We start from the raw sequence: 27,179 nt of genomic DNA, 5'->3' as shown, positions 1-27,179 counted from the left end.
CTGGGAGATAGCACCAGATGGCTGGTTGGCCGGGTGGCTCTCAGAGTTCACAAAACTGCACCCAGCCTGAAGGCTGTCTGCTCTGGCAGAGGGAAGCCCATTGTTTGTAGTGATGTTGGCCATCTGTCGACTGCTGGGAATGATGAACCCCTCCCAGGCCCTATCTGGGGTCAACTTAGCTCCCTCAGGGTAATTTGTTTAGAAAACTTGTTGGGGGCAAAGTGCAACCATGTACTTCCCTAGAACCCCAGCCAGAAACCTCAATGTACACTCCCCTTACACAGAGTACAGAGTTCAAAGATTTCAGCGTAGAGGGAGGGTCGAGAGGGACCCTGGCTGTAGCTTCCGCTTGGGGAGGGACACTTGCCACCCTTTTTCTCTCATCCTTTAAGAGGCTCTCCGAGGTGTAGGGATCATGATCTCCACTTTACATAGGACAAAGCCAAAGTTCATTTTTCTGAAACACCCTCATTAGATACCCCTCCATGGACCTGGAATAGAGCCAAGGCCTCTGTGACTCCAGTGCTCCTTCTTCTGCACCCTGTTAGCGCCCAGCCTCTTAAGGGTCAGTGGCTGGAATGCCAGACTCTCAGTCCAGTGGTCTTTCCCCAGCAATGTTGGGCCCATCCACCTTGATTTTAGCGAGTGATGAAAGTATCAGCTCATTATTTAATAAGGTAAAGGATTACTTTTTTAAAAGACGATTTGTTGGATCTTAAAAATTTAAACAATCAACTCTCCTGCAATTAAAAAAAAATTTTTTTAATAGAATGACAACTTGCAGCCAGTTATCAAAGTCTGAAATGGACCAAACATTGATTTGATTAAGAAATATTAAAAGCAGGGCAGGGCACCTGGGTGGCTCAGTCAGTTGAGCCTCTGACTCTGGCTTAGGTCATGATCTCATGGTTAGTGAGTTTGTTTTTTTTTAATTTTTTTTTCAACGTTTTTTTATTTATTTTTGGGACAGAGAGAGACAGAGCATGAACGGGGGAGGGGCAGAGAGAGAGGGAGACACAGGATCGGAAACAGGCTCCCAGGCTCCGAGCCATCAGCCCAGAGCCTGACGCGGGGCTCGAACTCACGGACCGCGAGATCGTGACCTGGCTGAAGTCGGACGCTTAACCGACTGCGCCACCCAGGCGCCCCAAGGGCTATTTCTATTTTTAAGGAAATTGGAAGAAGTGTTTCAGTGCAAAATCTATTAACTACCCATCATGGAGAAGTGGAAGACCCTAGATTAGGAGTTGGGGGTCCTCACGGTGTGTTTTCCCACCTGTGGGGATCCACCAAGTCCCTTTAGTCCTCTTCCTTCTCCTTTCTTGGTCTTTAGTGCCCTCACATGACAGCAAGGCGACCTGACCAGGTGGTCTCCCCCAGGCCTGCCAGCCTCCAAGTTTTCTGATTCCAAGGTCCATTCACACTCCTCATCTTGTGCTTCCTGCTCCCACTCTGTCCCTTCCCTGGTTCCTTTCTCCCTGTCTCATTCTGTTGTGGGGATTCTGGGGTGGACGGAGGGCCTCCTGGGCTGGAAGTAGGAATGGGGAGGCACCTGGATATAATGAAATGGGCTTCAGAGTTGACTCTCCCAAAGTTGGCAGAAGGATACCTGCCTGATTCTGAGCCTCAGACAAGTCTGAACAGTGGTCTGCTGGTTATTTCACCCGGCAGTTCCCAGGGTAATCTCCACATCTCAGCCGAACCAGAAAATGGTTTCAGCTTCTCAGTTATCCTGGAACCACAGGAACGGTGAGCTCTCTCCGCAGAGCCTGAGAAGCTAATTCATTCCAAACATTCCGATTTGGTTTGCAACCACCTCGCCACCCACCTTCCAGCCACACCCAACGATGCCCACAGCCCCACATGGGCTCTTTCCTTCCTGTGGGCCTTTGCTTGAGCTGTTGACTCAGCAAGTGTGGAAAGCCCTTCCGACCCTCATCTCCTACTTGCTGCTTGGCCGTCTCTGGCCCTTCTTATTTTTCACGAATGAGTTCAAACTGTTCTGCCTTTCTGTAGAATATACTGGTCTTCCCCCACCTCCACCCCAGGCAAAAGTCCTTGCTGTCTGCTCTGTATCCCCACAAACACCCTTGCTTCCCTCTTGTAGTAAATCACTGCATTACAGTGTTTCACCTTCACTCCCACCAGCCTTGGTGGTTCTTGACCAATCCCCCTCTAAGCCCCAGCACCCACCCCAGGGCCTGGCACTGAGTAGGGCTTCATAAAGTTTGGATGGAGGGAGGGAAGGGAGAGAACCAGAAGAGAGACAGTCCACAGTTCCGAGGTTTCAGAAGATGCGTGCTAATTTGATCTCGCCATTAATTTCTCATATGAAGCCATGGTTTGGTGCAGTTCTCTTCCAAAATGGAATTGTTCTCAGCAGTAATCCTATCCAGCTGATTCATCTAGTTAAATACTTTGGCATGGATACAGGTAACTGGTCTCTGGAAACCATGTTTTTCCAGATGAGACTGGCATAGAGCATAGCAACGGCCCCAAACCCCTCCCCTGCCTACCAGGCTCTGAGGTTCACATGGGACTGGCCACTGGGCCTCCTGGCTTCGGATATTCTGATCCTGGTCTTAAATGAATCCATATCCTAGCTTTGGGGCAGCACAGATCCTGGGGAGATTGGGGGCTTGAAGATGTGGGGAGCCAAGCAGACCTTGAGTTTCATTCTGAGTCCAGTGCCCCTTCACGGGATCAATAGAGGTCTTTGCTTCTGAGCTCTCTCAGGCTTTCTTGCACCAGCCCTCCAGGCATTGCTTGGTGGCCTAAGAGGCCGGGCACAGTGGACTGAATGAGGCTCTCTGTGTGGTTTAGTGTGAGGATTGCCCATGTGTTTCCTCCCCAGTGCTTTCCCAGCTCCATTGGTAGTGACTACTGTTTGCTGTATTCAGGATTCTGAGGCCTCAGTGAGGCTTAGCAGGAAGGAATAGGGAGATTAATTAGTAAGGTCTGCCTGGGAGCGAGAGAGAGAAGTGCTGGCCTGTCACTTTGCTGCCGCCCCTGCCTTCATTACTGACCAAGTGCAGACTTAGGATTTGGGATGAAACTGCAGCCTACTCTGCAGGACATCCGTTTTCTCACTTCTGAAATGGACTTGTATTAATTAGTCAGGGCACAGGCTCGGCTGCTGTAACAGAGAAGCCTCAGACCACTATGGCCTAAAACAGTTTGGAAGTTTATTTCTCTCCTGTCTTCTCACAGAAGAATCCAGAGAGGGAAGTGAGCAGTCCTGAGCTGGTAGGGCAACTGCCGTCCTCAACATACACCACCCGCTTATGAGCCCAAGGTGGCTGCTCTAGCTCTTGCCATTTCCCAGCCAGAAGAAAGGGCACCCAGACCAGGGGAGCACATGGGTAGTGGTTTCAAAGGCAGGACCCACAAGCCACCCACCTAATTTCTTAAATCGCGCTTAAGCGGAACAGATGCTAGGCTACACTTAGCCATAAGCCTGGCTACGAACATAGCCTTTAGCTGGGGAACCATGTGTCTGGGTAAAACTTTCTTGGACAGAAAAAGAGAAAATGAGGTGGCGAGAGGATGATGCTAGCCACCGCCCAGGGCTGTTAGGAGAACCGGGGGTAGCCAGTGCCGAGACTCTGGCACCTCACGGGCCTTCCCCGAGTTCACAGAGTGCTTCCCTTCCCCCACCCAGGAGCTGGTGAGGATCCTGCACAAGGCGCTAGAGGCTGCCCAGCAGGAGAAGAGGGCATCCAGCGCGTACCTGGCGGCCGAGGACAAGGACCGGCTGGAGCTGGTGCGGCACCAAGTGCGGCAGATCGCAGAGCTGGGCAGGCGGCTGGAGGCCCTGGAGCGGGAGCGGGAGAGCCTGGCACAGACAGCAAGCCTGCAGGAACAGCAGGTGCGGGAGCTGCAGCAGCACGTGCAGCTGCTCATGGACAAGAACCAGGCCAAACAGCAGGTCATCTGCAAGCTCTCTGAGCAGGTCACCCAGACCTTCATGCGCCCGCCTCCCCAGCCCTATGTGCCCTCAGGGACTGCCGACAGAGACGTCCTGAGCCAGCAGGAGAAGATGGAGCACCTGAAGGTAGGGGCCCCTCCCCCCAGGCCCTGGGCCCTCTGGGAGGGCACTGTTCGCAACCCTGAGAGTTTCCTAGATAGAGCAGGGATAGCCCTCAATACTGGAATATTCGTGTTTGAAATAGATCTTGGTGGAAATATTGCTGTTTCTTTCTTAACCAGAAGGCCCTGTGCAATTTGACCTCTTCCTGATATCCCAGGCTGGAAAGGGAAGGGATCTCGAGATTCTCATTAGCGATGGAAGAGCACAAGATGAGGTCAGAACTCCTGAGTGCCAGGGCAGCTAAGTGCCACGGTGACGCCCTCAGAAGCCCCCAAGATGCCTGGCGGCCTCCCCCGGCACACAGTAGGTGTGTGTAATGTGTGGCTGGCTGTGACTTGCTCATAACGATGGCAGTACTCGCTGCTCCTCTGTGAGACTGTCTGTTGTGTGGCGGCCACTATCCCAAGTGCCCTGCTTGCATCACCTCACCTGATGCTCTATCAGCCCTGTGAGGCTGTCACTCTGCCCCCCACCGTGTGCACGAAGGCTGAGGCTGACAAGGGGCCCCGTGCTGAGGAGGTGTGAACGTGGAACTCTCTGACTAGTGTCTGTTCTGCTGCCTTCTGGTCTCTTTGGGCCTTTCAGCTATTGCCACCCTTCCTGCCTTCCTTACCCAGGCTTGTGGCTCCCACGGAGACCCACTGTGGCGCAGGGAGCAGGAACTTGATTTTAGGTGTGATGCCTGCCGTGAACTGCGGTGTCCTCTCCAGGACATGGTGACAGGAGCTGCCAGACCTCGCAGGGGCCTGAGGCTGGGGATCGGCGCTCATAGCCCCCACTCTCCTTAAAGGCAGCTGTATAACCGGGGCCAGTCCTGCCCCAAACCCGCCACACACAGCCACACGTGTATAACTGTGGGGGCTCCTATGCCATGGGACCGAAGCACTGCTACTGGAAGAGGGAAAACAGAAGGAAAAAAGAAAAATCCAGAAGCTTTTGCAAGACCAGTGGGCAGTGGTACAGTGGTCCCTGCCCCAGCTCTGAAGTCAGGCAAACCTGTGTTTGGATCCAGGCTCTGCCTCTTACTAGCTATGTGACCTTGACCTTGGGTAGGTCCCCTCACCTCCCTAAAAAATGGCCTAACTGTTCTTACTCACATGGTTGATGGCAGGGTAAAGGAAGATAACATGAAACCCAGATTCCCTTCCAGTTTCCTTCAGCATGAACAAACCACATAACCAGTCTCTGAATCTTTTTCCTTTAAGACCAGAGATTCTTTTGAGTTCAGAATGAAAACAAAATCTTTTCAAATGCAGATGGACTGAAGTTGTTAGAATGCTCTCAGGGCTGGGAAATTGCTTCCATCAGATTGCTTCCCTACCCTCTTAGCTTTGTTGATTGTTTCCTTTGCAGTGTAGAAGCTTTTTATTTTGATGAGGTCCCAGTAGTTCATTTTTGCTTTTAATTCCCTTGCCTTTGGAGATGTGTCAAGTAAGAAATTGCTGCAGCTGAGGTCAGAGAGGTTTTTTCCTGCTTTCTCCTCTAGGGTTTTGATGGTTTCCTGTCTCACATTCAGGTCCTTTATCCATTTTGTTTATTTTTGTGAATGGTGTAAGAAAGTGGTCTAGTTTCATTCTTCTGCATGTTGCTGTCCAGTTCTCCCAGCACCATTTGTTAAAGAGATTGTCTTTTTTCCATTGGATATTCTTTCCTGCTTTGTCAAGGATTAGTTGGCCATACTTTTGTGGGTCCAATTCTGGAGTCTCTATTCTATTCCATTGGCCTATGTGTCTGTTTTTGTGCCAATACCATGCTGTCTTGATTACAGCTTTGTAGTAGAGGCTGAAGTCTGGGATTATAAAGGCAACTGACGGAATGGGAAAAGATATTTGCAAATGATATCTCAGACAAAGGGCTAGTATCCAAAATCTATAAAGAACTCACCAAACTCCACACCCGAAAAACAAATAATCCAGTGAAGAAATGGGCAGAAAACACGAATAGACACTTCTCTAAAGAAGACATCCAGATGGCCAACAGGCACATGAAAAGATGCTTAACGTCACTCCTCATCAGGGAAATACAAATCAAAACCACACTGAAATATCACCTCACGCCAGTCAGAGTGGCCAAAATGAACAAATCCTGGCGAGGATGTGGAGAAATGGGAACCCTCTTGCACTGTTGGTGGGAATGCAAACTGGTGCAGCCTCTCTGGAAGACAGTGTGGAGGTTCCTCAAAAAATTTAAAATAGATCTACCCTATGACCTAGCAATAGCACTGCTAGGAATTTACCCAAGGGATACAGGAGTACTGATGCCTAGGGGCACTTGTACCCCAATGTTTATAGCAACACTTTCAACAATAGCCAAATTATTGAAAGAGCCTAAATGTCCATCAACTGATGAATGGATAAAGAAATTGTGGTATATATACACAATAGAATACTACTTGGCAATGAGAAAGAATGAAATATGGCCCTTTGAGGCAAATGTGGATGGAACTGGAGAGTGTTACGCTAAGTGAAATAAGTCAGGCAGAGAAAGACATACCATATGTTTTCACTCTTATGTGGATCCTGAGAAACTTAACAGAACACCATGGATGGGGGAGGGGGAAGAAAAAAAAAGTTAGAGAGGGAGGGAGCCAAACCATAAGAGACTCTTAAAAACTGAGAACAAACTGAGGGTTGATGGGGGGTGGGAGGGAGGAGAGGGTGGGTGATGGGCATTGAGGAGGGCACCTGTTGGGATGAGCACTGGGTGTTGTATGGAAACCAATTTGACAATAAATTTCATATTAAAAAAAAAAGATTGCTTCCCTACCCTCCTCCACCCTGCTAAGAGTCTTCTCTGTGCCCATCTTGCAGGGATCTACAGTTGAAGACCCTATAAAGCAGCTCCAGGGTCAGAGAAATAGATCCGTTGGGTGTCTCTAGACTGCCCCCGAGAATTGACTGGAAGCGTGGACTCACCTAAGAGACTGAGAATGCCCCTGGATTTGCATGTTCAGGAATTTATCAGTGAGCCCAGATATGGGGAGATTCACAATCAACCAACTGTACCTTGTAGCTGATCCTCAGAGGCCCAGCATTTGTGCTAGAAAGAATTGCAAGTTCTAGAATTCCTCATTTGTTAGCCTTTAACGTGTCTGATCTAGAAAAAAATAGAACACTCATCAAAAATCCACTGTCTTTCAGTCTGGGGACAGAGCATGTTCACTTGCTTGCCATGTGACATGCAACTTTAACAAAGTGCCCCCTTGTTGAAGGTGTCAATTTGAGAACAGAATCATCAACCTCTTGAGTAGCAGAGCTGGGAGATGCAGAGATCTAGTCTGCCCCCTCATTTTCTGCCAGGGACGGCTGACCCCTGGACAGGGGAAAGGACCGGCCCACACAACCCAAGCAGCAGGTTTGGGCTAGACCCCAGGTCTCCCCACACCCGACCCACTGTCTTCCCCACTAGCACAAGGGCTAGTCCATGCAGCATTTCCCAGAGAAAATTCCCAGGCTCCTGATCCCTATGAAGGCAAACAGGCAGACTCTCTTCTTCCTGTCCCCTTTCTCCAGTTGTGTTTTCCTCCTTTGCTTATTGGCGACTGTTGTGTGGCATGCATTCTCTTCTCTGAGCTCTCTCTTTTTCCTCCCTACAGTTCTGAGCCAAGAAGAACACTCAAGGTAGGGCGACAAGCCGAATGGGAAGGTGCTGCCCAGAGGCCACCCCACTGTCGCTCCAAGGGTGCGCACTCCCACCCTCCCTGACTGGGCTGGAGGCAGGCTGCCCCACACAACATGTCCAAAGCCTTGGAGAGGCCAGTGAGCATCTTCTGGGCCTGGACTGAGGAAGGAGGGACGGTGCCAGGAGGCAGAAAGGTGGTGGTGCACTTTCACCCAGCAGTAGTTTTCGATTCCTGCTGAACACACCTGGTGAACACACCTGGATTTGGATCCCGCCTCTCTTGTGTTCTAGTCCATGACGAGGAGGACTTACCCTCTCTGTACTGTTTCCTCGTCTGTAAAATGGGAACAATAGTACTTTAGTACCCATCCCACAGCATTGTGCGGATAAATTACACGCAGTGACGTGTGTGAGGGAAACGGGTCTGGCCATAGTAGGGACTCGGGCAGTGACTGGTAGCTCTATTCCTCCCGTGCCTGGAAGCTTGTTGTATTCTCCCAGAAGCTTGTTGTATTCTCCCAGGCATTTGGGAAGAAGGCACAAGAGCAGCGGTGGGAAGTGTCTCAGCAGAATGCAGGAGGAAGGCAGTGGGTGAGAGCCTGGATAAGGAGGTGACGCCTGCTTTGTATTCACCACTTGGCCCACCATCCTCAGCCTTTGCAGCACTGACTCCCAGCAGTGCCTGAGGCAGCACTGTTACTCTGACTTCCAGATGAGGGGATGAAGCACCTGTGCTGGGGCTCAGCGGTGGAGGCAGGGTTTATATCCAGGCAGCACGGCCCCAGAGGCCACCCCCTGACCACCAGGCAACGCCGGCACTCGGCAACGCCTGCATCTTTGATGTGTTGTGATTAAACTTGAGCCGGAGAGGTCAGACAAGCCTATGCACGCTCAGCCAGACTACTGATCCCAACCCTTGAAGCACGGACTAGAGTTTTGGCGTCCGGGTGGATCGCAGCGGGGACAGAGCATAGGGAATGTCTAGGCAGTAAGTGCAGTGCTTGGACTTGGCTTTCGAATCCAAATCCGACAGCCCTGGGCTCAGTCACACCCTGTCTAGTACAGCTGTGTGACCTCAGGCAACGGGCTTGTCCTTTTCAGAGCCTCTGAGACTTTCAGGACCACGGAGGGATTGAATGGGATGGTGTGCTCAGTGCGGGGTGGAGGCAGGGGGTGATGATGGTGCAGGGAGCCCACACAGCCTCTGTGTTCATAAGTCTACCAAATCTCCGGACACCAAAACGGAAGAATATCGCAGGCAGCGAGAGCGGCCCTGGAGAATTCTGATGTTCACAGGAGGTTGGTCCTCATGCTGCAAACATGCAGATTCGCACCAAGCTCACTGCCCCTCCACATAAGGATAAGGAAATGGGGGTCATGGAGAGGAAGCAGGTGGACACTTGTGCAAAACAGCAGCTGGTACCCCCTGAGAAAAGGGAGCCCAGAGTTTGCTGTAGGACAGACACAGTTGGAGTGTAGGAGGAAGTACAGGCTGGGGAGTTGGAACTACCTGGGTCCAGGCCAGGCAGAGAGAACAGAAGCAAACTCAGCCTGAGTACACACAGCCTTGCAGCCCTGGACACAGTTGGGGGGGGAGGGGGGCGGGGAGGGTGCGAAAGCAGGCGTGTCTGGGGTTAGAGACCCCACGAAGAGCCAGAGAGCCCCAGCTGAGTGGTGACAAGCCAAGGGATGCAGTCAGCCTGGGACTTTGATTTCCAGCTAAGGAGCCCTGGGAGTGTGTGGCCCTCCCGCTGTGTCAACCATCTAGGGAGAAGGCAGTAGAGCCTGGGTATGAATTGGAGCTTCTGGGCTGGGAAGGATCTTGGCCAGAATGCAGGCCCACCCAGGGAGGGTCAGGATGGCCTGTGAGCTGTGCACAAGTGACACACCCCTGCTAATGAGGTGCCACGGGCATCACAGGCGTGATGCTCTTAATTCCAGATAAATCAGGGCCTATCCAAAGTCATGCCCGCAATAGTGTCTCTCACATTCACCTACAGCCCAGCACACTGCTAGAGTGGGAGCAAAAGGGGTTGAGTTTCAGCTAGTGAATGTCCTGGAATTGGTAGGTATAGCTGTGAGCGTGTGCTGTCCGTTGCTTCTGTAATGTCCATCCCAGCAGAATGAAGGTTGAGAGCCAGTGCTGTGTCTGCTCCTTTCTGAGGCTCAGGCTCCTGCTTGAACCTCCCCAGCACTTGGCCAGCTTCTCCTCAAATGCCGCAGCAGCATGATCATACTCTGTCACTGGACAGCTTGCAAAAGGAAAACTCTAGGCTCAGAGATGTGCATCACAGCATTATTCATAATCAAAAACAAACCAAAAACACTCTGGGCTCAAATAAAAAATAACAGGGATTATAACTATGTTATAATAAATTCACCCAACAGAATAGTCATCAGACATTAAGAATGATCGTTGGGAAGTTTATGTAGCAACATAGAAAAGTACAGTGGACCCTTGAACAACACGGGTTTGAACTGCATGGGTCCACTTACATGCAAATTTTTTCTGATAAATACAGTATAGTAATGTAAATGTATTTTCTCTAGCTTACTTTATTGTAAGAATACGGTATATAATACACATGGCATATGAAATAGGTGCTCTTTATGTTATCAGTAAGACTTCAGTCAACAGCAAGTTATTAGCAGTTAAATTTGGAGGGAGTCAAAAGTTATACACAGATTTTTAACTATGCAGGGGGGTTGGTGCCCAAACCCCAGGGTTGTTGAAGGGTCAAAGTTACAAAGTGGTAACAAAGGGTTAAGTTACAAAGTGACTTAAATAAAAATTTTCCACCCAAAATTGTTCAGTATGATTGCAAATATATAACATATGTTTATTTTTAAAACAAACACTACTTGGATGTTTGTTTTGGTCTCTGTACTTCTTTTTTTTAATTTTTTTAATCTTTATTTTTGAGAGAGAGAGAGACAAAGTGCGAGTGGGGGAGGAAGAGAGAGAGGGAGACACAGAATCTGAAGCAGGCTCCAGGCTCTGAGCTGTCAGCACAGAGCCTGGTGCAGGGCTCGAACCCACTAACTGTGACATCATGACCTGAGCTGAAGTCGGACGCTTAACTGACTGAGCCACCCAGGCACCCATGGTCTCTGTATTTAATGTTATGAGACGTGTTACCTCACATCGTCTCCCAGCTGCCTAGTGGAATAGTTAGTATTTGCCCCTTTTACAGATGACAAAACAGAGGGTCACAGTTGTTCAGTGAAGCCTCGTATCCAGGAAGTCAGAGCCAAGATGTGAACTCCAGACTTGATGCTCTCTCTACTGTATCATGTTGGGATCAAGACTAGAGAAGGGGACTGTCTGTAATACTACTTCTCGAAGACTTTCTTTTCTGTTGTCGTTAGAAATTTCTAAAGGAAGGAAGTGTTGGCACCAACAGCTCATGCGGAGGGTGAGGATCAGGGAGATGGCAGTTCATCAGATGCTTTGCTCTCTTCTCCAGGATGACATAGAAGCATATCGGACCCAGAACCGCTTCCTAAACTCCGAGATCCACCAAGTCACAAAGATCTGGAGAAGGGTGGCTGAGAAGGAGAGGGCCCTCCTGATGAAGGTAAGAGGCAGAGTCCATCTACATGCCCAGTCACCCTTCAGCCCCTTACCTTCTCAGCCCTGTATCGCTCTGTCCTTATCACCTGCCTGCCCTGCCTCTGGACTGTGCCATTTACAAACTGCCTTTCTGCCTCAGGCATCTGTGCTCCGATTGCTGCGTCTGATCACAGAAGTACAGAGGAAGGGACAGGCGGCCATTGTCATACCTCCCCTCCGGGTTAGAGTAGCTGCCAGAATATTCAAAGGGCTGCCCCACTTCATTTTTCTCTTTTCCCCTTGTGGGAGCTAGAGCTTGAAGACTAGACATTCAAACACAACTGCATAGGTGAGGAAATTAGAAAGTGGCCATGCACACCCAGGGAAGGACTCAGAAAAGAGATGACCTCTCTTGGCCCAGAGACAGCCTATAACAGCCAAAAAACAAAAACAATTTTTTCTTAAATTGGGAGAATCTGATTCCACTACTACCACATTATTAGATTCAGATGTCTAGTTTTCAACATAATAATCACAAGGCGTACAAAGATATATAAAAGTATGGCCCATTCAAAGGAAAAACGTAAATTAGTAGAAACTGCCCCTGACAAAGACCTGATGCTAGATAATACTAGACAAAGATTTTAAAACAGTTGTCTTAAAGATGTTCAGAGAACTAAGGGAAGATGTAGAGAGTCAAGAAAGCAATGTATGAAGAAAACAGAAATATCAATAAAGAGATAGAACACCTACAAAGAAATCAAGAAGAAACTCTGGAATTGAAAAGAACAATACCCAAATGAAAAATCCACCAGAGGGATTCAGAGGTAGATTCAAGCAGGCAGAAGGAATCAGTGGACTTGAAAATAGGATAGTGAAAATTATTAAGTCTGAGAAACAGAAAGAAAAAAAGATGGAAGAAAAGTGAACAGAGCCTAAGTGATGTGTGAGACACCGTTAAGCAGACCAACATACCCATTATAGTAGGGGAGTCCCAGAAGGAGAAGAGACAGAGAGAGAGGGGCAGAGAGAATATGTGAATAAAGGCTGAAAATTTCCCAAATTTGATGAAAGACATGAATAAAAATGTCCAAGAAGCTCAACAAACATCAAGTAAAATAAATTCAAAGAGATCTACACTGAGACACATCACTATCAATCTTTTGAATGCCAAATACAAAGCGACTGCTTGCAAGCAGAAAGAGAAGTAACTCATCACATACAAGGAATCCTCAAGAAGATTATGAGCAGATTTCTCATCAGAAACCTTGGAGGCCAAAATGCTAAAAACAAAGACAAACAGGGGCGCCTGGGTGGCGCAGTCGGTTAAGCGTCCGACTTCAGCCAGGTCACGATCTTGCAGTCCGTGAGTTCGAGCCCCGCGTCAGGCTCTGGGCTGATGGCTCAGAGCCTGGAGCCTGTTTCCGATTCTGTGTCTCCCTCTCTCTCTGCCCCTCCCCCGTTCATGCTCTGTCTCTCTCTGTCCCAAAAACAAATAAACGTTGAAAAAAAAAAAATTTTTTTTTTAAAAAAAAATTAAAAAAAAAAAAACAAAAAAAAAAACAAAGACAAACAAAAAGCAAAGCAAAAGAATTTGTATCTGGCAAAACCTTCTTCCAAAAATGAGGGAGAAATTCAGAGAAACAAAAGTTGAGAAACTTCATTCCCACTAGATCTGCCCACAAGAAGTGCTTGCACAGTCCTGCGGGGTGCAATGGAGGTACACTAGGCAGTAACTCAGAGGTGTTTGAAGGTATACAAATCTCAGTAGAGGTAAATACATGGGCAATTATAAAACCTAGTATTATGGTAAAAATGGTTTAAAATTCCACTTTTGTTTTCTATATGATTTAAGAGACTAATACATTTTTTAATGATTAATCTAAAAGCTAGTATTATTACAACTTTGGTTTATAACTCTACATTTTGTTTTCTACCTAATTTTGCATTTAAAAGAATCATTACATTATGTTTTGGGGCTCACGATGTATAAAGATGTAATTTTGTGACATCAACAACCAAAAGGGTAGGGATGGAACTATAAAGGAACAGAGTTTCTGCATGTTATTGAAGTTAAGCTGATATAAATTCAAATTAGAATGTTATAACTTTAGAATTTTAAATTAATCCCCATGGTAACCACAAAGAAAGAAGCTATAGAATATACACAAAAGGAAACAGAACAGGAATTTAAACATTTCACCACAAAAAAACACAGTAATGCAGGAAACAAGGGACAAAAATGGTATAAGTCAGCAAATAAATAGCAAAAGGACAGACATCCCTTATCAATAATTACTTTAAATGTAAATGGGTTAAACTCTCCAATTAAAAGAGTTTGACAAAATGGATAAAAAAAAAAAAGATCCAACTATATACTGTGTACAGGAGACTCGCTTTATATTCAGAAACACAAATAGATTGAAAATGAAAGGTTGGAAAAAGATATTCCATGAAATAATAACCAACAGAGAGCAGGGTGGCTTTGCTAATATCAGACTGGAGTGACTTTAAAGTTTTTAAAGTTACGAGAGACCACGAAAGACATTATATGTTAATAAAAGGTTCAAGACAGTGAGAAGATACAGCAATTATAAACATTTATATACCTGATAACAGACCAGAAAACTATAGGAACCAAAAATGACAGAACTGAAGGAAGAAATAGATAATTCTACAATAATAGTTGTAAACTTTAGTACCCCACTCTCAGTAATGGGTAAAATAACCAGACAGATGATAAGTAAGGAACTCGTGGCCTTGAACAACACAATACACCAACTAGATCTAACAGGTATAACACAGAATACTCTACCCAGCGACAACAGCACACGCATTCTCCTCATTTTCCAGGACAAACCATATGTTAGGCCACAAATTATATCTCAGTAGATTTAAAGAGACAGGTATCTTCTCCAACTGGAATGGGATGAAGCTAGAAACCAAAAACCGAAGTCAAACTGGAAAATTCACAAACTTGTAGAAATTAAGCAACATACTTTGAAACAATGAATCAAAGAAGAAATTACAAGGAAAATTCGAAAATACTTAAAGGCAAATGAAAAAGAAGACATGTCAAAACTTATGGGGCACAGCAGAAGCCATGCTGAGGAAGAAATTTTTTTTTATGTTTATTTTTGAGAGCAAGAGAGACAGAGCATGAGCAGGGAGGGGCAGAGAGAGAGTGAGACAGAATCCAAAGCAGACTCCAGGCTCTGAGCTGAGGAGGGAATTTATAGCTATAAACACTTTCTTTAAAAAACAAGAAAGATCTCAAATCAACAGCCTAACTTTACAACTTGAGGAACTAGAAGAACTAAACCCAAGCTGGCTGATAGGAGAAAATAATAAAGATTAGAGCAGAAATAAATGAAATAGATAACAGAAAAGTAATAGAGAAAATCGATGAAACTAAAAGTGATTTTTTTGAAAAGATGAACAAAATTGACAAACCTTGAGCTAAGTGAACTAAGGAAAAAAAGAAAATTCAAAATCAGAAATGAAAGTGGGAACATTACTACTGATTTTACAGAAATAAAAAGGATTATAAGAGTACTATGAACAGGGGCGCCTGGGTGGCTCAGTTGGTTAAGCATGTGACTTCAGCTCAGGTCATGATTTCACAGCTCATGGGTTTGAGCCCCGCGCTAGGCTCTGTGCTGACAGCTCAGAGCTTGGAGCCTGCTTCAGATTCTGTGTCTTCCTCTCAGCTCCTCCCCCACTCATGCTCTCATGCTCGCTCGCTCTCTCTCTCTCTCTCAAAAATAAACATTAAAAAAATTTTTAATAAAAAAATAAAAATAAATTTTTAAAAAAGTACTGTGAACAGTTGTATACCAACAAATTGAATCACCAAATGAAATGGACAAATCCCTGGAAACATAAAGCCTACCAAGACTAAATCATGAAGAAATAGAAAACCTGAATGGCCTGTATAACTAGTAAGGAGACTGAGTTAGCAATCAGAAATCTCTCAACAAAGAAAAGCCCTGGACCTGATGGCTTTACTGATGGATTCTAATGAACATTTAAAGAAGAACTAACAAAAGGCCTTCTAAGACTTTTCAAAGAGGGTGTGTGCAGACTAGTGAGGATCAAACACAATCAAGATGCAGTTGGGCACACAGGATTCTTTGGCACCCAAAGGAGGAAAGAAAGTCAGGGAGGACTTCCTGGTGGAGGTGCCTTCTTGAGCTGAGTCCTAAAAGTGAGTTGGTGTTATCCAAGCAAACAGTAGAGAAAGGCCTTCCAAGAAAAGAGACAGCATGGTCAAGACCTATGGATTGAGAGGAAGGGGAAAGGTGAGAAAGGAGACGTGAGGCTGAAGGGGGGAAATGTTGGGACGTTCTCTGAGGAAACTGGCAGTTGTAGAAGGGTTTTGAGTGGGGCAGTCGGGGGGGGGGGGTGGTGCTCAATCAGACTTATGTTTTGAGAAAGCCAGGGGCTCATTGGGCTTACAGAGGTGGGCTGGAGAGCAGGAGATTTGGGGGTCTCAGAAGTGCCTGAGAAGACTACTGGGAGGGGACTCGGGAAGCAGCCTTGCAGGCAGAGGGACATGGAAGTGGGAGCCGCCTGGGTTGGGGAGGAGGGCAGGCTCACCCGATGGCCTGGAGTTGGTGCTTAGCCAACGTTTGGAGACGGTAATCTGGGCAGAGGTGCAGCAGATGGGCACCCTTGGCCAGGAAGCTCCCACTCTGCCACCCCGGGATGAAACAGGAGCCAGGCTGGCCCAGAGGTCACAGCAATACTATGAGGCCGATTTTTCCTGTCCAGCTTACAGAGAAGGAAAATGGGCCTAGGAAAGTGACGAGACTTGTTCAGAACACTCCGTTTGTGTAAATAGAAATACAAAAGTTCAAGACGGGCAGGGAGGGGCAGGGAGCGTGCAGCAAGGCCACCGATGGGAGAGAATGATGCGTAGCAGGAATGGAAGGAGCCAGTGTTGTGGCAGCAGGAGGCCCAAGGGCAGTGTCCGGAGCCTCATGGCCATCTCCTGGGTGCTGCTCAGTAATACCACCTGCAGAGAACTGCTCTAGGCTAGGTGCCCTGAGAGGGACTTTACACACATCAGCTCATGTAATCCTCACCAGAATCCATATGATTTCCATTGGTTAAATGAACAAGCTAGGGCACAGAGCGGTTAAGTAACTTGCCATAGCTCACCCAGCCAGCAGTGGCCGAACCAGGATGGGACTTCAGGCTATGCAAGAACCTGCACTGCCCCTCCCCACCTTTCCTCTCTTTCTTCTGAATCCAGCCCAGCCCTGGGCCTGGCTCTCTTGCCTGAAGCCTTCACTGCCTTGCTATAAACCCTTGGGTTTGGGGCCCATCTCCTTTCCCTTATACGATGGGCTGGGGGGTGGGGAGGGGATGCAAGATGAGATGGGAGAAGAGCTTTGCTGCCTGTAGCTGCTCAGGCCTCTAGGGTGGCCCAAGCCCAACCAGGTGGCCTGACAGCCCCACCCCTCCCTCCACAGTGTGCCTACCTCCAAGCCAAGAACTGCCAGGTAGAGAGCAAGTACCTGGCGGGGCTGCGGAGGCTGCAGGAGACCATGGGGAGCGAGGCCAATGACTGCTCAGAGCTGCTGAGGCAGCTCATCCAGGAGGCACTGCAGTGGGAGGCCAGGGAGGCCTCGGCAGAAGGCGTGGAGCTGAGCCCTATCAGGTGAGCCCCGCAGGCAGCAAGGGCAGGTCTTGGTCTGCCTGATCTGGGGAGCCCCAGCTGCTCTGCTGCTGGTTCCTGCTGACCGTGTACGAGCACTGTGCATCCCTTACTTTCTCGTATCTTCAGGTATTGAGCATGTGGTTGCGATGAGCCCCCTCTTACGGCTGAGGTGGCGTCACTTACACTTACACCTCAGCTGTAAGACGAGGTGGTGTAGGCTCAGAGGAGGCAGCCCCTTCCCCAAGGCCATGCAGCATATTAGTGCAGCTGACCTGGGTCTGCCTCTGAAGCTCTGTTTTCTCCACTTCTCCGGGCTCCCAGAGATACTTTGGTCAGAGAGGGGAGGAGGAGAGACAAGCCAGCTGCCTTCCCCAAGCAAAGCCCTTGCTGAGCCCAGTGGACATGGGCAGTTAAATATAACAAAAGGGGCTGTGGCTGGGGTCCAAAGACCCCCGAGGCTGGGAGGCTCGGTGGAAAGAGCCCAGGCTTTGGAGCCACCCCTGGCCGTGTCACCATGTGACCTTGGACAAGTCACTTTACCTTTCTGGGCCACATAGACAGCCTCCATCAGATGTGGGCTAAGATTGCTGCTTTGCAGGATCAGTAGGACCAAATGAGACCGCACATGCAGAGCACACAGGGCAAATAAATGTTAGATCAATGAAAAGCTATGTGGAATGGATCCCCAGCTCACCCATCTTGCTTGTCGGTGATGCTGTCTGTTCCCCATCCATCCTTGGGCTTACTGTCTTGTGGGAGTGGGATTCTATATCAGCAGTGCAGGACTCCTTGAGCCTAAGGCCTCATGGGGTAAGAAGAGGGTTCTTTATATCTGCACAGAATCCACTTACTATGCACTTACTATGTCCCAGACACTGTCTAGGCCCCCAGCATTTTACAACAGGGGATGTCAATGTCAATGGGTCTCCATGGGGCAGAGCAGGAATTATACCCCTTGTACAGATGAGCAAACTGAAGTTCGGAGAACTGAAGTCACCTGCCCAAAGCTGCATGGCTAACCCGCAGTGAAGCCCCGGCAAGAACCTTGCCTGGGGTCCAGCCCCTGCCCACTGCCCCTTCTCCGGGGAAGGACTCTGCAAGGTGTTGCTAATGTGCATTTTTGCTGGCAGCGAGTATGACGAGTACGGCTTCCTGACGGTGCCCAACTACGAGATGGAAGACCTGAAGCTGCTGGCCAAGATCCAGGCACTAGAGGTGCACTCCCACCACCTGCTGGCCCATGAGGCTGTGGAGTGGCCGCTACGGGAGCGTTGGGCTGCCCTGGGTGATCTCACGCCCTCGGTCGAGCTCAAGCAGCTGCTGCGGGCAGGTGTGCCCCGAGAGCACCGGCCGCGTGTCTGGAGGTGGCTGGTCCACCTCCGCGTCCAGCACCTGTGGAGCCCCGGCCGCTACCAGGAGCTGCTGAGCCGGGGTCAGGCTCACGAACACCCTGCAGCCCGCCAAATTGAGCTGGACCTGAACCGCACCTTCCCCAACAACAAGCACTTCACCTGCCCCGCCTCCAGCTACCCCGACAAGCTACGCCGGGTGCTGCTGGCCTTCTCCTGGCAAAACCCCACAATCGGCTACTGCCAGGGCCTCAACAGGTGAGCATCATGGCTCTAGTGAGGGCACAGCCCTTGTTCTCTAGAGCACCTCTCTGTCTCTTTGGAGTCTCCCAGGAACATGGAGAGGGGAGCCCAGGAGGCTTGATTCCCACTGTACAGATGAGGACAATATGGACATGTTCAAGATGGGGACAAGGACAGGTTCAAGACCACGGTAGCTCCTCATGCCGTGCTCTCTGCTTTGATCCGTGCTCAGGGTGGGGCCACCCATGTAGAAAGCATCGCAAACGGTCTCCTGGGATTTTGTAGTGTGCACAGCTCAGCTCACACATTGCAGAACTGTGGGTCAAGGCTCATTTGCTTCAGACAAAATCCATTCAGAGGAACCCAAGAGAAAGAGAATTTGTAAATGTTACAGGGAAGCTCCTAACAACCAGGAAAAGAAAAGAGAAGACGAGACCCCATGGTCATTAGAAACCACGGCATCTCCTGTCTCTAGCAGGGCCACAGCACCACACAACCCCAGGGGTGCCAATCGCGCCGTAGTCCATGGGGCCAGGTCCCGACACTGTGCAGCACCACACCCTACTCTTCTGCAGCCTTTACGGGGCTTCACAGTCTCTGGACTCTCTTGCTTTCAGCAGACCAGCCTTGGTCCATCATTCTTTGGACATTTAAGGCCCATTGAGGCTGTTCAGAACGGAGAACTCAGTCCCTGAGTCTGGAGCTTTGTCAGCATGTCATCCCACTTGGCGATACCCTCTTGCGATACCCTCTTGCCGCAGGCCTAAATTCCCAAAGGAAAGAATGCAGCCGGGCCAGCCTGGAGTCGGTTCTGCTTCTGGTGCAACAGCAGGAGATAAGGGATTGGGGGTGGAGGGTGGGGTGCTGACTGGTAGGGCTGCCCCCTTCAGGACTGTGGAGGACTCTCATGGATGCCCTTAGCTATCCCGATAGAGGTTATGTAATCTCAGATATTTCCCAAAGCAAGTTTTGACTCTATTTATTTTTAAAGTTTTTTTTTAAGGTTTATTTTTGAGAGACAGAGAGAGAGAGAGACAGTGTGAGTGGGGGAGGAGCACAGAGAGGGGGACAGAGGATTCGAAGCGGGCTTTGCACTGACAGCAGAGAGTCCAATGTGGGGCTGGCACTCGCGAACTGTGAGATCACGACCTGAGCCAAAGTCAAAAACTCAATGGACGGAGCCACACAGGCACCCCTTTGACTCAATTTAATTTAAACACGCATACACTGGAGCAAAATTTACATAAGACCTTCTGGTGTTTTTTTCAAAAGAGGTGGTGTGTGACATTTCTTTAACACAGAATAAACAGTCACAGCGTCCCTACTCAAATTTGAATGGTTCCTAAGGGTAGATATTTTTGATACTTGATTTCCAGCCTAAATTGGGTGAAATTGAGCATATATACATGTTCAGTTACTGGGAATTCAGAGTTAAACCACAGCACAGCTAATCTGCACTGAAGGGGTGGGGGAAATCCTATAGTGGGAAGGATCTTGAGATAAACCTAGAAGGAAAGAAACTGTTCCCTGTGTGGATGGAGGCAGCACAAAGGCTGTGGAGGGGTATGTAGGAATAACAGATGGAGAAGGAGGTGACACCCAAGAATATTTCTTTAACTCTTTCTCTGAATACTTTTTTTTCTCACTGATAGTGTTTAGGCACACATCCATATTATTGCTTAAAATCGAAAGTTATTTGTAATGGGAAGAGCCCCTTTCATACGTGGAGAGTGCGGCCCTTAAACCCCACCTTGCAAGCCCCTTTCACTTGTCTGACTGCCACCATCTAGTGGCAACTGATAGAACTGCATGCATGGTGTCAAAAGAGGACACACCCTGCTTCTATGCAACAAATCAACCTGTTTAGAGGGTGACAGGTATCATGGTAATAATACACTGCAGATTTAGGGCAAAAACGTTAAAGCTATTTCCCTTTAGGACATAAATGGAGTGCTTTAAAAGTAGCTGTTTCCCACATCACCATGCTACTTCCTTTGCAGACCCACTTGAGCCTGAAGGCCTTAAGTCGGAGTCTGGTTGTAGCCCTGAGCACTTGGTGGGCCCTAATGGGCACCAACATCCTCTCATTACTGACCTTTTAATGTGTAGAGAGATCTAAGCTGGTGCCAGCAGCCAGCTCCTGGACTGAGCATGTCCTGAGGCTCCAGTGGAATGGGGTAGGGTGGAGAGAACACCAGGCTGGGACTTTGGGAGCCACTCTACCACCAGCTGACTATGTGACCCTGAGCAAGTCATTTCTCCTTTCCAGGACTTGGGTCTTCCCATCTCTGCAATAAGTGTATCTAGACCCAGGATGACCAGTAGGAAGCATCTGTCTAGAGCCTTCTCTGGTGAGAGTTTCTGAGGCAGCCTCCAGAGTCAGTGGGAAAGAGAACAATGATGAATTAGTTATGTCTGCCCTGGGCATAGACAAAGGGGATGTTGTCATGATTGATTAGTTATGTCTGCTCTGGGCATAGACTAAAGAGTGGTGGCCAGTGTTTCACACGTTTGCTATCCCTGAACTAAATGACCTCAGAAGGCACCCCTTCCCCAGCTCTGAGAGGGCAGAGCTTCCTATTTCCAAAAAGACCTTTGACTCTTCTCTTCATCCACTCAGCTTAGACTCAGGAGGATTTGTACAGATGGTTTAGCCAGAGTGAAAAGAAATTCCTTCCCAATCTATTGGGGAGAGAAAAGGGGTTTCTTTTTTCTTTTGAGAATTGACCTTATTTCTCTAAACAGTATGAACCTCAGAAGAGGTTGGAGGTCATGAATCCAATCTTGTAAGAGCTCAGAGAAGGATAAATGGGTAGACAATGAAATGTGTTTTTTAAGCCCATCAAGTGTGTGAGGTTTCATGATGCTGTAAGGTGGCATCTCCCTAAGGGTGTTCAGTGGGTGCACTGTACAAACGGGGCTCCACAGCCCCAATGGACAGTCCTGGGCTAGGGTCACATGGGGTTTTGTCACTGCAGAATTTCTAAGAGGCTTTTACTAAGATGTTGTATATCATTGGCCTCTAAAAAGGGGCTAGAGTATGCAGCATTTCCCAAACATCTTTGAATTTGGGACCTTGTGTTCACCTAGCATCTTGAGAGACCATTGCATCTTGGAAAATGTATTCCTGGATTGGCCCTGGGTGAGCCCTGCCAGGAAGGATGGGAGAGGTAGAGAAAACAATACTTCTTCCAGGCTGACATCCCTGCTCAGCACTGTGGACTTTTTCCTTTCTTCCCATGATCTCATTAGAGCTTCATGGTAACTTTAGGGGGAGGGGAAGCAAATGAGAGAAAGAATTTTGTGTAATGAGCACCTGCTATATGCCAGACGGTTAGCAAGACACTGTAATTCTGTCTTCTTGCTCAAGATGCCTCACAGCCCTAGGAGGTAGAGATTGTTAATCCCACTTTACAGATGATCAAAGTAAGGCTCAGAGAGGTTAGTTAGCATGCTTGCCAAGGTCTCAAAGCCTGTGGATATTAAGATAAGGATAACTAACATTCATAAAGTGCTCCACTACATGTCAGGTGCTATGCTGGGCATTCATCTCTTGTTAACATCATTCACCCTCGTAATAGTCCTGTGATTATTATGAAGAGGTTGAGGCTCAAAGAGGTTTAGGAACTTGCTTCCAGCAAGGAAGCAGCAGGTGCAGAATCACACCTAGGCAACAGGACTCCAGAGCCCCTCCCTAGAGACTCAGATCTCCCCATTGCTCTGGAAATCCCTGTGTAGTCCCCAAAAGCAAGTTCTTCTCACCCCAGGTGCCAGAACACTAGACTGGTTAGGTTTAGACACGACAACCCCCTGGGATCCGGGAAGCGACCTCTGCCACCCTCTGCCTGGCTGTGACTTCTGCACATCACCCTAGGCCTCCTTTCTTCCCCTTCCAGGCTAGCGGCCATTGCTCTGCTGGTCCTGGAGGAAGAGGAGTGTGCCTTCTGGTGCCTGGTGGCCATTGTGGAGACCATCATGCCAGCTGACTACTACAGCAAGACACTCACATCATCCCAGGTGAGCAGAGCAGGGGCAGACGGGACTTGGAGGCCACACAGGTTGGTGCTCCTTGAGTGGTTCCTTCAAGCCAGTGAATCAGAAAAATCAGGAACCTCTCAGACCTCCATTTCTCCCTCTGTACAGGGGCCAGTAAGCCCTCCCTGGGACTCCTGGGAGGCTCTGGTGAGGTGATGGCCTTTAGAGTTGTTGGGGCCCTGCCCACGGGACAGACTTGTTATTCCAGTGGTAACACGATGTCACTAGGAATGGTTAGTCTGTCTTTTTCTTTCTTCCCTCCCTCCATCCCTCCCTCCCTCCCTCCCTTCCTCCCTCCCTTCCTCCCTTCCTTCTTTCTTGAAGTCCCCTCAAGCTGTCTGCTTTGCCATCCCTGGCATGTTGCTCTCAGCCCCCTGCTCATGGTCACAAGATGGCTGTACCCTCGTGGTCACAAGACAGCCGCACCACCTCTGGCACTGAAGCCATGGTCCAGCTCTAGAAGAAGCAGAGGGTGGAAGGCAAGGGCTGTCTCCCCTACAAACAGCTCCCGCCCAGCAGTTGCTGGTTATACCTTATTGGTCAGAACTCTATCACAAGGCACCGCTTGCTGCAAGGCAGGCTGGGAAATGTTCCATATTTTATTTTCATGTTTTAACACCTCCGAAATCAAGGTGTGTTGTGTAACCAGTGTGCTGTGGTGGGGTTGTTGGAGGGTCTCTCTCTCTCTCTCTCTCTGTATAGAAAATTTCAAATGCAAAAACCTCACTTTGCTCCACTATCTCATGAAATGTAAAAGTTAAAAAAGAAAAGAAAAGAAAAGAAAATTTCGAATGTACAACAAATAGAGAAAATAGTATATGAACCTCCATGTATCTATGACCTAGTTTGAATAATTATCAACACAGGCACCCACGTGCTGTTCCGTCTCTACTCCCACCCATCCCTGGTGAGACAAATCCCAGACGTCACATCCGTTGATCTAGGAGTCCTTCAGGTTCAGTGGCTCCTTAGGCTCAGTGAGTTACCTGAGGTCTGGAGCTGGACGCACCGAGCACCTTGTGTGTCAGACTTCAAATGGATGTAGCATTGAGGCCAATACAAGCCTGAACTGCTTGGCCTCAGGTTCAGGAGGGCTTCAGGTTTACTGGCCAAGAACATAGCCCACAGAGACCTCCACGTCAAAGCCCAACGCTCCAGCTCGGAAGACTGCCTGCCTGTGCTGGGAGCAGCAGAGCGGTGTGCCGCATGCCCGTCTCCTGGCCACGGAGGGCTCCGGCCCGTCCAGGCACTCGCGCCTCCGGGCCGGTGGGGGGTGACTCCACGACTGTGTGTGGACTGGCTCTCTAGGGAGGGCGGCGGCCCCCATCCCTAGGGTGGTGGCCAACGAGCCCTGTCTCCCGGCTCCCAGGTGGACCAGCGGGTGCTCCAGGACCTACTTTTGGAGAAGCTGCCCAGGCTGATGGCTCACCTGGCGCAGCACCACGTGGATCTCTCCTTCATCACCTTCAACTGGTTCCTCGTGGTCTTTGCAGACAGTCTCATCAGCAACATCCTTCTCCGGGTCTGGGACGCCTTCCTGTATGAGGGCATCAAGGTGGGGCGCTGCCAGGGGTGAGCAGGACAGTCCCGAGCAAGGCCCTCTTGGGCTCAGTTCCGCCCCCGGAGAATGGGAAGACGGTGCTCCCCTGTCAGGGCTGTTGAGGACCCCTCGTGGGAGCATGGCTTTGTAAACTAAAGTGTTTTGCACACGTAAGGAGAAGAGAAGTTGGGGGGATTTCCTTTCCCGAGGGAGGAGGCACGACCATGATCCGGGAGGCCCATCCCTATTCCATCCACTGCCCATCCAGTCATGTGGGTCCTCCCTTCTCTCCCCCCATATTTGGGTGTGGTCCCAGCTTTGCCCCTCACCTTTCTAGGAGACCCTAGACAGGCCCTCCCCACGCCCCACCCCAGTGTCCCCATGCTGGTTGATGACATACCACACCGCAGATTACAGAGCACCTTTGGATCTGTTAGTCCAGTCAATTCCTGCTGATGCCCCATGTAGAGACAGTATCACCCCCCTCAGGTCCAACAGGGTAGCAGCTCACCCAGGGTCCCGGGACAAGTCAGGACAGAGCCAGGACTCCGTCTCCGTCCCCGGATTCCAAGCTGTGCTCTCTCCCCTTGGGGTCTCCAGTCTGCCCACCCCCTTTGGCCTCCCTGCACACATGTTGCCTCCAGGCTTTCAACCCTGAAACCTGTCCTGGGAGCCCCACACTGTCTGGGTATGTGGGTTCTCCTCCCCCTGGGGATTACCTGCCTGCCCCCCCCCCCCGTGCCCCACCTGAGCCCCCCCGCTTTGCCCCCAGGTGGTATTCCGCTATGCCTTGGCCATTTTCAAGTACAACGAGGAGGAGATCCTGAGGCTGCATGATGGCCTAGAGATCTACCAGTACCTGCGCTTCTTCACCAAGACCATTTGCAACAGCCAGTGAGAACCCTTTTCTGCCCCCACCCCTGCCGGTCCAGCAGTCCTCCCACCCTCACATGCCCCCAGGACACGTAGCAGAGGGTATGCTGGTGTTTGCTGAGTGCCCATTCGTTAGGGCTGCTGATGCTCCCTTACGGCTTAGAAATCTTTAGGGACGTTCCACTGCCTCAGGCATCTGTCTGCCCCTTAACATGGCATTCAAAGCCTCCATGCAATTTCACTTCCTTCCCACCTTTTCCTGCCCCTAATACTTGCCATGCCCTACAATCCTGCCAAACAGAATTATTTGAGTTCCTAGGACAACAGCCACCTCCGGGCTTTTTGGTCTTGCAGTTTGTTCTGCTTAGAATGCCTTCCTGCCACCTGCACCACCACCACATTTGCCTGGCCAACTTCTATTCATTCTTCAAAACTCAGCTCACATGTCACCTCTTCCAAGAGCCTTCCTTGACCAACCTTTCCTTACTGGGTTAGAGCTCCCATAGTCCTAAGCTTTCTCCTGCCTCAGTACACATCACTCTGGGTGGAAGTTGGCTTCTTATTCACTGTTTCCTTCCTGGAAGGTGAGCTCCCTGCAGTCGGGGGCCAGGGCCTCAGCCACGTGGACAGAATGAATGCCAGGGTGCCTGGGAAGGCCAGGTGAATGTAGGCCCAGTGGGGCGCTGGGCTCTGGGCTGACTGTGCTCTCCCCCGCAGGAAGCTGATGAACATCGCCTTCAACGACATGAACCCTTTTCCTATGAAACAGCTGCGGCAGCTGCGGACGGCCCACCGGGAGCGGCTGGAGCCTGAGCTGCGTGAGCTGGAGCGGCTGAAGGCCGAGTACCTGGAGACTCGGAACTCACAAGCCCCAGCGGTGCCGGAGGACTGCGCCAGTGAGGACGAGGTGGAGGGCGAGGCCTGACTTGGCCACCTGCCCTCCCCAAAGCCCTTTTTCCCTCTTGGCTGGCAGGCCCCCAGGAGGATGGATGGCCATGGAGTGGTGGTCCAGCCCGTGAGCCCCATCACCACGTCGTGCTGGGCAAGTCCCTTCCCCTCTCTGGGCCTCGGTCTCCCCAACAGAACATTGTCTGCTGGGAAGCCTTTGGTTGGGTCATCCCCTCATGAGCACATAGCCAGGGATGCCAGCCCTTTCTCGCTTCTTCCACAGAGCACTTTAGCACATAGACGAGCAAGAATGCTGTCTTCTAGGGTAACCTTGAACATTCCTTAAATTTTATCTATATAAAACAATATAAACATTAGAATTAATTGACAAGCTTTGGAAGCTTAATGATTCCCAGTAACCGACTTCCTGGCTGGGCCCAGGTCTCCAGGGTGTCCCATCACTAGGGCCTACCCGGCGTGGGACATCCGTGGATTCTGTTTCCTTGGATGTCTCTGCAGGGCCAGCCCCCCTCCTGGGTCCCTGAGGAGCTAGAGTCCTATGCATGCAGGGTGTGTCTTCCTGGGTGACAGTGCCTCCCCAGTGTTGGTTAGGCGTCTGTCCCAGGCCCAGCTCCCATCTACCAAGGCCTTTTTCCTGAGCCCTGCACCTGTGGTCTCCTCTCCATTCACAGCCCGTTTGGGGGGAAGAGGTTCCCAGGGAAAACCCCTGCCTGTACCAAAAGGAACTTGGTGTGGGTGTTGGGCAGAGAACCCTGGGTCAGGCACCCAACGGCTGGCTTCCCTCTACCAACTTCACAGGCCCAGGCAAGAAGAGTCACCTCTTCTCTGAAAAGTGGGTGGCTGGAGGGTGAGGAAGAGGTGTTGAGAGGGACATAGGTATAGCCTGTCACCAAGTCAGGGCTGTCTCTTCTGGCACCCACTGCATGCAGGAACCCAGTTTCAGTTTTTCTGGGTTCTTCCGGGCCCTTCCTCAGCAGTCCGCCACCTCCCCCATTCCCCTCTAGGCAGGGAGTCAAGGCTGTATAAGTGATTTGGGCAGCTCATTTCTCAACAAACCCTTCACTGTGTCAGTACAGGCTCAAGCTGGGCAGTCTCCGGCAGGAAGGAGTGGGGGTGGGGGGGGCAGGTGTGTGGTTCTCCAGCAGGAAACTTCCAGCTCTGATCAGAGGTTCCTGTCACTGGGGACCAGGAACCGGCCTGCTCACCCACAAGTGTGAACTTAGAGGGACTGGTGCACCAGGCACCCAGTTCACCCACACCGTGTACACAGCTCTGGGGAAGAGGCACTCAGAGTTCTTTCC

The 27,179-nt window shown here is 49.8% G+C and overlaps 1 protein-coding gene across 6 annotated transcripts in view; it reads left to right on the top strand.

Moving 5' to 3' along the window:
* Nucleotides 1–26,248, top strand: part of TBC1D2 (TBC1 domain family member 2) — a 55,003-nt gene extending 28,755 nt beyond the window's left edge. For 2 of the 6 annotated variants that reach the window (XM_040481793.1, XM_040481797.1), the window contains 8 exons: nucleotides 3,662–4,054; nucleotides 11,179–11,289; nucleotides 16,742–16,929; nucleotides 18,060–18,536; nucleotides 22,418–22,538; nucleotides 23,926–24,111; nucleotides 24,869–24,990; nucleotides 25,687–26,248. In XM_040481793.1, the coding sequence (XP_040337727.1) occupies nucleotides 3,662–4,054; nucleotides 11,179–11,289; nucleotides 16,742–16,929; nucleotides 18,060–18,536; nucleotides 22,418–22,538; nucleotides 23,926–24,111; nucleotides 24,869–24,990; nucleotides 25,687–25,894 (1,806 nt within the window). In that variant the 3' untranslated portion in view covers nucleotides 25,895–26,248. Of the gene's footprint in view, nucleotides 1–3,661; nucleotides 4,055–11,178; nucleotides 11,290–16,741; nucleotides 16,930–18,059; nucleotides 18,537–22,417; nucleotides 22,539–23,925; nucleotides 24,112–24,868; nucleotides 25,072–25,686 lie in introns of all 6 variants that reach the window. The other 4 variants (XR_005792579.1, XM_040481796.1, XM_040481794.1 and 1 more) reach the window with 4 other exon arrangements.
* The last annotated feature ends 931 nt before the right edge of the window (nucleotides 26,249–27,179 follow it).

This window comes from Herpailurus yagouaroundi, unplaced genomic scaffold (genome assembly GCF_014898765.1).
Source record: "Herpailurus yagouaroundi ecotype Mexico unplaced genomic scaffold, PumYag 160, whole genome shotgun sequence".
Lineage (NCBI taxonomy): Eukaryota > Metazoa > Chordata > Mammalia > Carnivora > Felidae > Herpailurus > Herpailurus yagouaroundi.
Note: the sequence above shows the minus strand (reverse complement) of the source record. Positions and strands in the feature narration are given on the sequence as shown.